At 45.9% G+C, this 12,013-nt stretch overlaps 1 protein-coding gene across 1 annotated transcript in view; it reads left to right on the top strand.

Moving 5' to 3' along the window:
- Positions 1-12,013, top strand: part of AGBL1 (AGBL carboxypeptidase 1) — a 380,933-nt gene that overhangs the window by 54,559 nt on the left and 314,361 nt on the right. Inside the window, exon 6 of the mRNA XM_074966495.1 lies at positions 5,529-5,566. Within this exon, the coding sequence (XP_074822596.1) occupies positions 5,529-5,566 (38 nt within the window). The remainder of the gene's footprint in view (positions 1-5,528; positions 5,567-12,013) is intronic.

Here is a 12,013-nt window from a genome sequence, read left to right as displayed (position 1 = left end):
AGGGACTGAGGCACAGAATTAATCAACAGCTTGCCCAAAGTCACACCGTCAGTTAGTGATGGATGCAGGCAACGCAGTGGCCTGGATCTGCATGGGTGACCTAGAAATAAAACTTCTTTTCTTATTATTCATTGTCTGGGGTGCCCAATTGTGCTGGATAATCCAATTTTTATTTGGCACACAGAACAGTGGCATTTTTTCCTGGTGGTTGTTTATGGTTCCTACATTGAATTTGCAAGAAGCATTTGTCTATCTGGTTAAGTTGTGCTCATGCCCAGTTATCAACCCTGCTGATTTGGAAGCACTTCAAAGCCCTTTATTCTTCAGAGTGGCTGTCTCTGAAGCCATTGAGGGGTTTTTTGTTACAGCGCAGCATTTATTATTATGTCTTTTAAGATAGGGCAACTTTAGTTATACATTTTTTACTGAAAGGTATAAATGAACCCCTTTGAGAGGGTTGTTTTTTAAAATCCAGTGTATGATCTTAGTGATTTATTGCTGCAAAGAGCAGAGAATCAGTCGACAACATCTGGACAGGTCTGTAAGGCTTTTTTTTTTTTTTTTAAATCTGTTCTTTCCTGAGACAAATGTAAAGTTTTGCACTGGGCACGCTATCAAGTTCTCTGGTGTAGCATGTGCTCACGGCTTCATCTTTCCTGAGCTTTGCAGCCTTTCCCTCCTGTTCCTGTCTTTTTTGTTCTCTCGCTCATGCACGGTTTATTTTTCATTATCCTTTCATTTCCCTTGTCCCAGGTTCTTCATCTCATTATTTCTTCTGATGCCAGAAAAGGGGCTGTTGGTTTACCATATGGTGTTACTAGGTGACTGTGTGGTACCAACACCGGTTGTCTTGCTTGTTAGAGTTCTGTCAGTGTATCAGTCAGCTTGCCTATCCCTCACTGAATGTCCTTCCCTCCCCTATATGACTTTCGGTTGTGTTTCTTTCTTTCCCCTTAGAATGTTTTGGGTGTTTGAATTTGTTCATAGCCCCAGATATTGATTATATTCTGGGGAGGCTTTGCCAGGCATCAACTCAAAGACACTCTGTCTCTTTTACTGGTTTACAGTCTCATGGGAAATACTGGACTTGATCCTCCGCTAGCATAAATCAATGTAGCTCCATTGATTTCAATTTATCTGAGCTGAATAACACCAGCTGAGGATTTGGCCCAATATCTTTATTTTCCAAATGTCTTTTCTTCACTTTGCTTGAGTTGCACCTAAATTTAAAATGTCTGACCCTATGTGGAGTACCTGTAAAGTACACGCTATACGACACACAACAGACTGTATATTTCATTTTCTAAAATCCTTTTGATAGATTGTGGTTTTTTCAGAATGGAAAATGGCAAGCTTCATTCTACTTAAGTATAATTACATTCACACACACACACACACACACACACACACACACACAGGCACCAGCTGAGTTCGGGCCTGCTTAGGGTGCCAGCCTGGGACTCAGGAGACACAGAGTCAAATCCCTGCTCTGCCACAGACTTCCTCTGTGACCTTGGGTAAGTCACTTAGGCAACTGAGGTGCAGAGAGACTATGTATAAAACAGGGAAAGTAGAACTGCCCTGCCCCATAAGGGTATTGGAAGGATAAATGCATAAAATATTGTGAGGAACTGGATGCTACTGTGATGGCAGTCCTACAAGCACCTTAGCTAAAAGGAGTGTGATAGTCACAGTACAGACATGTAGTAAGAGACATTCCCTGCCCTGAAGAGGGAGCTAACATTCTAAATAGGCAGGAGAGACACAGGGAGGGGAAGGGATCAGCAGTACCGGCCAGGTAAGAAATGGATTCTATGTGCCCCACTGGAAGGGATACAACATACAAATGTTTATTCTGGTGGTCGTGAGATGGGAACGCCTCCTGGATTATTGAATACGAAGGTGTCCTCTATATCGGTGCAGAAGTAATTTTTTTCTACATTTGGAGAAAGGTCTCAGATTTGACTTCTGTGGCCAGTGCCGTGAGGGATTAATTGCTATAGAGCAGGCACACGGGCAAAGAAACATGGGCCTCGGTTGTCAAAAATGACTCGTGATTTGAGGTGTTCAACTTGACGTGTGGTGAAGGGGGCTGATTTTCAAACAGTGCTGGGCACTCGCTAGCTTTTTGATTAGCTTTACTTGGAAAAGGGAAGTCAGACAGCGTTTGGCAGTTTCCAAGTCTCTGGCACTGAGTGATAGATTTCAGTATTGCGTGGCTTAGGTAGGTGCTGACAATCTGTGTTAGTCAAAGCCCCTATACTCTCTTTTAGCACCCAGGAGGGGCGTGGTCAGATGGCTGTCGGTACTTCCAGGGTTTCTTCTGGTGGGAAAGGGCTCGCTTCTTCAGGGGAGGGTGCACACTGTGTTTGTGGCTCTGCCTTCAGCTGATTACACTAATTGGCTTGTGAAATCCTCCCAGAAGTAGGTGATCGTCTGTGGAATGTGATGATTCCTATTAGTGGGAGGTACTGGGCTTTGGGCCCAAGTGAGGTCTGGGTTTAGATGGTGATTTACTGCCCAGAAAAGTGTGCAAAACGAGTCCCTGCTGCCTCTGTGGCAGAGGGGAGATTGGCTCTCTCTGACTCTGACATAGCAGTGTCATAGGTCTGTGGAGGTTCCTTGTGAATGTTCGATGCTTCATTTTAGATAAGCTCCCAAAAGTGCATAAGTGCATCCAACGCCTATTGGAACTGCCCCGACCTCTTAGGTCTGCCGGATGGAGCCAGAAACAGTGTGGGCACAGCTTTTCTCATGATATTCGGGGTTTTGGCGTCTGGTTCAGGAATCACCCAGGAAATGCAGAGGCCAGTGCACAATACATGTATACACATAATATCAAACCCCAGTCATGACTCATATTTGGATCTGAGTTCTGGATGACGGTTTGAGCTGGGCTGAGATTTGCTTGGAAGTTGTTTCCCTAGTCCCTACTTGAAAACTTGGGGGAAAAGCTAGGTAATCGGTGTGAGCAGTATAGCCCATTCCAACAGGTGGCAGTCTAACACACTGAATGGTTGCATGTCACACTGAACACCTTCCATCAGCTGCCTGGCTGCTGTCTAATTCCTGCAGAAGTGATGATGACTTTCCTGCTTTTTAATTGGTGAGACTTTAGTTGCAGAAATGCTACCATGTTGGCTTTTTTTTTTTTTTTTTTTTTTGCCCTGTTTGCGGTTTGTGTGTCTGACAGATTAATTCTCAGATAGGTAGGTTTATAAGGGAGGTTGGCCTGGAACATTAGGTGCTAGCAGGAGTCGGCTCTGGAAGCTTTCATCTTCTCAGCTGTTGAGTGGACACACGATAAATAGTAGTTTGGTGAAAATAAAATATTTATTTTCTGCTGCAGGATGATAATTGGCTCAGTGTGGAAGTTAATATGATTTATTTGGGGATTTGTTTATAAAGAGATTATATTGTAATGAATCTGTGGGCATGAAGGGCCTTATAGATGTAGTTATCCGACATGCTGTCGGCACCGGAAATTCACAGTAACAATGGGGCTGGAGCTCTAGTCCTCCTGCTCCAAAAGCATAGGCTGATATAGGAGAATCTCTTCTGCTGCTAGCTGTATGGGGCCTATGCTACACAGAGAAGCAGCTCTGATTCCATCCATTTGAGAGCAGAGGTGCATATACCCACCAGCCGTGTCATCGCAATATGAAATGAGTGACATACTGAAGCATTTGATTGTCCTTACTGTGGTTTTCAGAGTGGGCACAAATTGATCCAGCTCCTGTTTAAAACCAGACCCAGTGACCTGCTTTGACTTGGCAGCCTGCTGGGTCAGTGAATTGTTCAACCTCCTCACATAGCTCACCTGGGCACTGAAGTGCCTCTGGTTCTGAACCTGAGACTCCTTAGCTACTCGCTTTCTCCCTTCTCCTAAAGCACTGTCAGCCCAGCAAGAGCCGGTGGAACGCATTAGTTGGTATTTCCCTGTGAGCGGAGCCAGTGCATGTTGGTAAGGTTTTGTTTTAGTGAAGGCAAGCCAAAGTCATTGCTAGGAAGAAGAGACAGCAATCAGGACAGGGGAGGGTAAGGAGTGGGTGGGATTTGGGTTTCCCAGTGGAGGGTAAACTCTGATAGAAGTTTAGTCCATTGTGGCATCTCTGCATCTTGAATCTAGCACGTGATTGCTCTCCTATCAGTGACACTCTTAGGTGAAATGACCCGTTCGTTCTTTTGAATTATAGAGCTGTCAAAGGCTAGCAGCTGGGAGCTTCAGCAGTGATGGAAGGTCAGAGACAGGGCAGAGATGTGGGGACATGAGAGGACTGATGGATGTTTTCATGCACTCCCCATGTGGGTTTGGGACAGTTGCAGGGAGCTTGGTTTGACTACATTGGCACACTTAGCCCTTTGTGCAGTGACTGTATGTATGTGTATTTCGTTGTTTCCCTAAGGAGAAGGAAACAGTTAAAGGGGAAAATCAGGAGTGTCTCACTCCATCTCCCCCTTCTGCCTGTATTTATTTAGCTGGGAAAGAACACATATCTGAGCGTGCAGTTTCACGGCTGGCGCCTAGTGAGGCATAAAGGTCAGTGTCAAGAGCCCTCAGCCACTGTCAGAGTGTAAAAGGCCCTTTGTCAAAGTTCTCGGTTTTACAAGTATATTTTGTTACAATTTTGTATCTGTTGCCTATAGAATCCTGAGCTGTGTGGGATTGCTCACCCACTGAAATACAGCTGTCTCTGGGTGAGACGCAGCAGCTGTTCTGCTACAGCAAAGTTACACAATTTCTATGGGGGAAAGAATCGAGAGGCAGTGTTGTCTAGTGGATAGGGCACTCATCTGGGACACAGGAGGGCCTGGGTTCTAGTCCCAGCTCTGCCACAGATTGAGCTGTGTAGCCTTGAGCAAGTCACTTCACATCCACCTACTTTGTCTATCTAGATTGTAAACACTTTGGGGCAGGAGTTCTCTTAATATATGTTTTTTCACTGCCTACCACCATGGGGCCCTGATCTTAGCTGTGGCTACTGTAATACGAGTGATTGATAATGATAAAGGGAGAGGCCGTTTTTCTTTTTAAATTGACGCCAGAGGGGGGAATGTTTAGTTTAGCAAAATGAAATGTCTTGAGTTGGAATTTGGCCAGAACCCTGGAGCTGACACATCTTATGATGTACATGTGTCTGATGACCCAGGTGGCAGAAATATATCCCTGTGTCTGGTCTGGATTTGTTCTGAGTCAGTGATGCAGACAGAGGGCTCAAGGGAAACAGTTCAAAGACTGAAGACTTGTCTCATTTCTTTTGATAGGTGGGTGTTTGTTTATTTTTAATGGTCAGTACAGATTAACGTAATGCTGAGGCTAGAGGGCTAATGCTGGTCTTGTTGGATAACTGAATCAAACACAGAGAGCCTGATCCTCAGCTGCTGTTACTAAGTGTAGCTCCATCAATGTGAGTGAGGTCCTGCCAATTTGTAACAACTGGAGATCTGACCCAGAGACTGGAAGACCAAGGTTAAAAAAAATTATTGAAGAAATTGACATTATTTCTCCATTGTTTTTCTTCCTCCAGGGCTGCCACTGAGGTTCTAGCAGCTTTGCTGAAATCAAGTAAGCGCCTTCTCTTTATATTCTTACTGACCTACCTGTCTGTGCTGTGCACCTAGATAGACATGTCCCATTAGGAATGGATACTTTCTTCTCCAACTCAACGTACCCCCACCACACGCACACACACACACAGAGCTCTGAAATGCAATAGACCAAAGCAATCTGTGTTGAGAAATGGGAGGGGACAATATGTAGCATTTATTGTATGTCTTGCCATGTTTCCCCCTGTGTCTCTATGATGATGCAGGTGGGAAATCATAACCTAGACATAAGGGTGCAAGCTCCTTAGGTGAAAAGACTAGGATGGCAACTTGTTCTGATTTTTTTGGGAAGAGCTTAGAAGAATTCTGCAGACTGTCATAATGAAACCACTTTTACTTTATTCTCCCCCTGCTAGCATCTCAGGTCTCCACTTGTGCTTGAAGCCTTGCAGATCTTAAAGCTAGCCCTGGTACTTAGAGATTGCCTTGGTGTAGCCAAGCTCTGGCAGGGAGTATCTAACACTGGCAGTGTCTGGTCCGTGGGGGTTAGGGCTCTTTTAGCTTGGGTCCCCTTGTATGTACTCCTGGCCTGAATGTTCCTGAAGTGAATGTGTTACCCTTTTCTGCCTTTATCTCATCCAAAAACACTTAGCTTTTTATTACCAGGATTTAATAAAGCTTTGATTAAGAAAGAGTGCTCTACTATTGCAGACAATCTCCTCTCCAATAAATCACAATGGCGTATTGTCCTCTCTCTCTTCCCCCGCCTCCCCACTCCCTTTACTCTTTCTCTTCTCTGTCCTTTTTGTGAGCATTAGGAATAAATGCATTTGTGAAAAATTGTAGGCCTGGAAGCAGTACTTAAATGAGCATGCTGCAATGGGATCATGTCTGAGTCGCACCGGCTCAAGTGATGAATTCTCAAATAATGCTCTGGTATTAACCTTGCTGCCTAGATTTAAAAGTCACGTTAGCAACGAGGAAACACCTTCTGGTTCAGATACTAAATCTTAATAAGGGGGTGATGGGGCCACTCCAGAGCTGCCTTCAACTTAAAAGCAAAATTAGCATTTAGAGAAGGAGGAATTCACGGAGAGGAGGGGAGCTGCAGGGAGAGTGGAAAGCTCAGTTGGCAACAGAAGCCTTTCTGCGGCACTCCTGCTTGATGGTCAGCATCTGGGGCTGTAAAGGGAGATTCTGCTGTCTCAGTGGTGTTGATGGGACCAGGCTTCCTGTTCCAGCACAAGCTCCCACCCTATTTGCGATTGCACAACGTTGATGTGGTAACTACAGCAACCACTTAGTGGAAAAGTGACATTAGGAAAGTAAGTGGTAGAGTTTTAGCTGTTTTTAAAAAAATGTGACATAACTGGAACCAAGGAGGCTGAGCCAGCACCATGTGATCAGCTAGCTCTGCCCAAACCACCACCAGTGGCTCTGTGGTTCATCAGTGGTCCACAGTTGGAGGGTCACTGGTCTAGACCATGATTTTGGTTTCTTCTCCTCTTAGTGTCTTTGGAGGCTACTAGAAGAAAGTAAATGTCTACAAGCATTTGGCACTGTTGTATGTGAGAATTGCTTGTGAAGACACAGGCTGAAATCAAACGTGGTGGACCTCACAGATGTGAAAGCTGTGGGCTTTGAGCTGGACGGGAGATGGAAACCCTGGTGCTAGCTGCAACAATGAAATCGGGGTGTGTATGAGCACATCGGTTATTCTGAGCCTCACTAAGGCCTTGAAAAGTGACCTGCTTGTGTTGCTGCACTGGGACTTGATCTTGCTGGGCACGAGGATGAGATCACCCAGAAAACAGAGAGGTCAAGAACGCATCCATTCTCGGTGGTCCACCTTCAGGGTTGCACTCAGTGTCTCCAGCTGGAGTGATTCTCTGCCTCTGGCTACACAGATCATCTTTGCAAGGATCTCTTAGACCAGGAGCCCTTCTCCTGCTTTTGGCAGGAAGTCAGAAGGAGAAAGAATCCCCTATAGTTTTAACAGGAGCAGGCAGATGGCAGTGCCTCTCCCTAATGTTTTCATGGTGATAATCTCCCTGCCTCTCAGGCTTCCTCTTGTCTGCACTGATACTTTGGCCAGCTCTGAGCAAAGGGCTACCTGTAAGCTTTGATCTGTGGCCGAAATCTCACCTCTCTCTGTCCAAACAGACACTGAGGGGAACTGCTCACCTGCAGCTGCTTAATACTGGGGAGCTATTGGGGAAGTAGCTGAGGGACCAGGATCTGTCTGGGAGCCACAGAAGGCAGCAGAGTATCAGGACATTACCAGTCTGTCTGGAGCTGGGAAACTGTCTTGACTGGTAACTATCTTAGAAGTAAAAGTACCAGGTTTGCCAGTGAAATGGCTGCTGGGATATCTCGTGGGGAACACCTGCTCACAGGTATGGAGATCATTGATCATTACCATCTCTCCTGCAGCACATGGTCCCCCTCACATGCCTCATGACCATGTTTCTCCAAGGTATTTGCAAAGGGACACCCTCAGCTTGAGGGATTTTGGAGGTGAGGCCATTCTGCTTGTTATTTTTATAGCCATATCCCTGCTCAAACCTGCTTAGGGCTCCAGTAAAGGATCCTGCTCAGGCGGCAAATGTGTGTTTCTTGAAATTGGTGCTTCACCCACAGCTGGGGGAAAAAAGCCTGCAGCCCCGGAACATGGCCAGAGAGAGCCAGGTGCTTTTCTTCTTGAAAATGTGAATGGAAAGGAATTATAGACATTTGGATGACTATTAATGTAGGCTCAGAAGCGCGTGTCACTTCTAATGCTGAAATAACGACTATATCCTTTCATAATTAGGATTGTAGATTACTTATACAAAATAGATTTTCCTCGCCTGACAATCAGACCATCTCACTCTGCACTTGGAATCTCGGTATTGCCAATGTCAAACATTCAAAAAATCACCAGTAAGGCCCCTGAAAACCATGAGATTGGCTTAAAAATCGTAACGTCAAACATACCAAAAAGTGTGTACTTTTAATTTGCCTTTTGGTTTTTAAGCCTTTAGGCTGCACTCAGGGCTCATTTTCATATGTTACTCTGCAACCCTGAGGATACACAGTTACTTTTTTTTAATATGAAAGCTGAGATTCTTCTATAATCACCTGACTCCAGGAGCTGGGGCTTTAAGGGGAATACCAAATACTGCAAGACTCATGGTAAAATCATGAGAGTTGGCAACACTGGCATCTCCTCACTGGCTTCCCTTGCTCACTGCATTGACTTTAAATGTCTTGCCTTTGCCACCAGCCGCTGCACTGCTCCACCCTGGCCTGCACCTTAGATCTTATTTCTTAGCATGTCTTTCTCTCTACCCATGACTCTCGTCTTGACATCCCTTTCATTTCCTTCTCCCACACCTGCCTTCATGCTTTCTTCTGAGCAGCTCCCTTGTGCCCAGAATGACCTCCTAACCACTGTGTGCCAGGCTCCCACTGTCTTCTCATTCTGATGCATCCTAATGATTCACTATCTCTGTCGTGTCCACAAACAGAATAAGCAAACAGAAATCCTGTATTGGATCCTTCCTCTGTTTTTTCCCATGCATCTTCTCTGACTGTCTACCTTCTGGACGGTAAGCTCTGCAGGGCAGGGCCCTTCTTTTATTTGGGTCTGCGATGGGCTGAGCATATTGTTGGCCGTTAGCAAATAACCATAGTTGGGAGGCTGAGTGACAGGGGAGCATCAGTAATTCTTCTGTAAGGACTTGCGATTGAGTATGTCAATGCCCTTCACAAAATTAATGAACTAAACCTCACAACCCCAGTGAAGTGGGTATTGGCCCTCTTGTACAGATGGAGAAACTGAGGCACAATGAGGCAAAGCATCATGCCCATAATCATGCAAGCTAGTGAGAGAGGAGGAGATGGAACTCTGACCTCCTGGCTCCATGCCGAGTGCATTGGCAGAGCAGCGGGGAAGGGGGAAGGGAATCTGTGCTGTGACTGACTCCATCCCATGGGATCTTTTGCTTTGGTCAGTGCCGAATTCATGCCAAAAATAAAGTAACCCAATGCAATTTTTTGAGGGTGGAGGAAATAGTCAATCTAAAGAAACAGGCTCAGGCAGCTGCCCGTTTGGGACTGTAGGGTTAAACTGGGTAATTCTGAACATTCCTCTTGTCCCCCACCCCCATGACACAAGCCAACTGCCTCACCCCAGCACCACATGATGGTGCTGTTGTTATAGTTATCCCAGGTCCCATCAGTGCTTAATCCAATATTTATTTTTGGTGAGTAATTTGTTTATCAGCAGGTTATTTTAATCTAATTTTGGTCATATTTGTTATACCCGACTATCTGCACTTCCCAGTGTTAGCAGCTTGGGTGTCTTTAAGGAAATTAGCTGGAGCCAATCTCAGAGGCATTATTGAAGGGAGAGGGCTTGGGAAACAGACAGAGACCTTGCTGCATTGCTTGCCTAGTGAAATTGTAATGAGCACTCTAAAGAGACAGGCTGCGATGACCTCCTGAATATGTCTCTTTTATCAAGAGGATTCTCTGGTGCAGGCAGCAGTTATTGCAAATGACCTTTCCACCCCCTCCCGGTTTCCTCTCTCCTTATCCTCTTGCCTTACCTATTTCCTCCCAGCCATTCTTCTCCTTCCCTGGTCCTCCCCCCTCTTCCTCCCTCGTCCTTTATTTAACCACTCACACTCTTCCTTTCATGAAGGCATGAGGATTGTGTGCCCTCGAGGGGACACATAGGCTCCCCAAGAAAGAGAAGAGGGGAGTTCCATTAAGCAAACATTTCATAGCCTGCCCGTCAGGGATGGGTGTGCATCAGAACTGCCCATATTTTGTGGAAGGGTCAAAATTAGAAGCTGGATCTCAGTTTTGCAAGTGATGGCCCCACCTTTATAACAGTGGGTTATTATATATATATATATATATATATATATATATATATGCAAAACCCCTGATCCGTCCCTTTCCCCCCTGAATTTCAGGATGTTTATAATCCCAGTTCCAGTTTTGGGGCTGTATTCTTGTCTCTTCTTCAGAGTATAGTCATTCAGTGTAACTGGGTAGAGTGAGGGGGGAAAGGAAGGTTGGGAATGGATGTCCCTTTCATTTCTACTCCCCAAGATTGTTCTTCTCCCAGAGGTTTCTCAGTGCAGATGTACCTACTGTCCCAGAGTGGAAGGATGGTTTCAACTCCAACATGGACAGCTCAGTGCCCATCTGTATTATGTCCTGAAGGATGAAATAATGGAGTTGAGTTGTTGCATCATTTTGTTTGTGTCTCTGTTAGTGATGAATTGGCAAATGAGGCATGCTTATCCTGATGGAAGGACTGTGTTTGTGTCCCCAGTGATGGGTGGACTTCAGAAAGTTCAGAGATGGAGTTTGGAGAAGTCCTTCAAATTTCTGGATCCTTATCTGAACTCTCCAGACCACTTCAGTCTGAAAAACTGGATTGGAAATTTTGCGCAAACATTATTTCTCATGGAATTTCAACACTTTGGCTTTCATCCAGAAAATGAAACATAAGGGAGAAAAATTAAACCTTTTCAAATTTTAAAGATTTAATTCCCATTGGGGATAGTTCTGTAGCTTTGTGGGACGTTGATTTGCTCTTTCTTAATCTTCACATGTTCATGATGCAACAATGGCCAGTTAGTGGAGGGTTCTCATGTCATGCTATATCTTTGTGTGAGATACCATCTTGGCCAACATCAGGGACTGAAACAGGGACCTTCAGAGCTGAAGGCATGAGTCACTACAGCTGGAACTAAAGCTCATAGCTGAAACAGACTCATCTCCTGGGTGGACTGGGCACAGAGGGAGACGTGTACCGCATCCTGACCAATGGGATGCATTTGTGTCCTCTGTCTTCTCGCCATGGTGTTGAAACCTTAGTGACATTGCAGTCGGATGCAGCTGTTCCAAGAGACGAAATAAACATTGCATGTCTTTAAATGTCATCCCGCAGGCTGGGTGTGCAGGGTTGTGGGGCAGAATCATGGCTGCCCCCTGAATACTGGGATGGGTGGAGAGTCACTCAGGGGTGGCAGGTTTGTATAATTTTTGGTGTGGCCCAGAACAGGTCCAAGTCCCACCCCACCACACCTGCCTTGTAAGCCAATATATATATATATATTTAAAATAATGTAAAAATATGAGGGCTCTGGGGTGGGGCTGGTGATGAGGGGTTTGGGGTGTGGGTGGGGCTCAGGCAGAGGGTTGGGGTGCAGGGGTGAGGGCTCTGGGATGGGGCCGGGGATGAGGGGTTCATGATGCAGGAGGGGGCTTAGGGCTGGGACAGAGGGTTAGGGTGCAGGGGGATGAGGGCTCTGGTTGGGGCTGGTGATGAGGGGTGTGGGAGGGGCTCAGGGCTAGGGCAAAGGGTTGGGTTGCAGGGGGTGAGGGCTCTGGCTGGAGTGCGGGCTCTGGAGTGGGGCGGAGTTGGGGATGAAGAGTTTGGGGTGCAGGCAGGCTGCCCTGGGGC

Source organism: Natator depressus, chromosome 10 (assembly GCF_965152275.1).
Source record: "Natator depressus isolate rNatDep1 chromosome 10, rNatDep2.hap1, whole genome shotgun sequence".
Lineage (NCBI taxonomy): Eukaryota > Metazoa > Chordata > Testudines > Cheloniidae > Natator > Natator depressus.
Note: the sequence above shows the minus strand (reverse complement) of the source record. Positions and strands in the feature narration are given on the sequence as shown.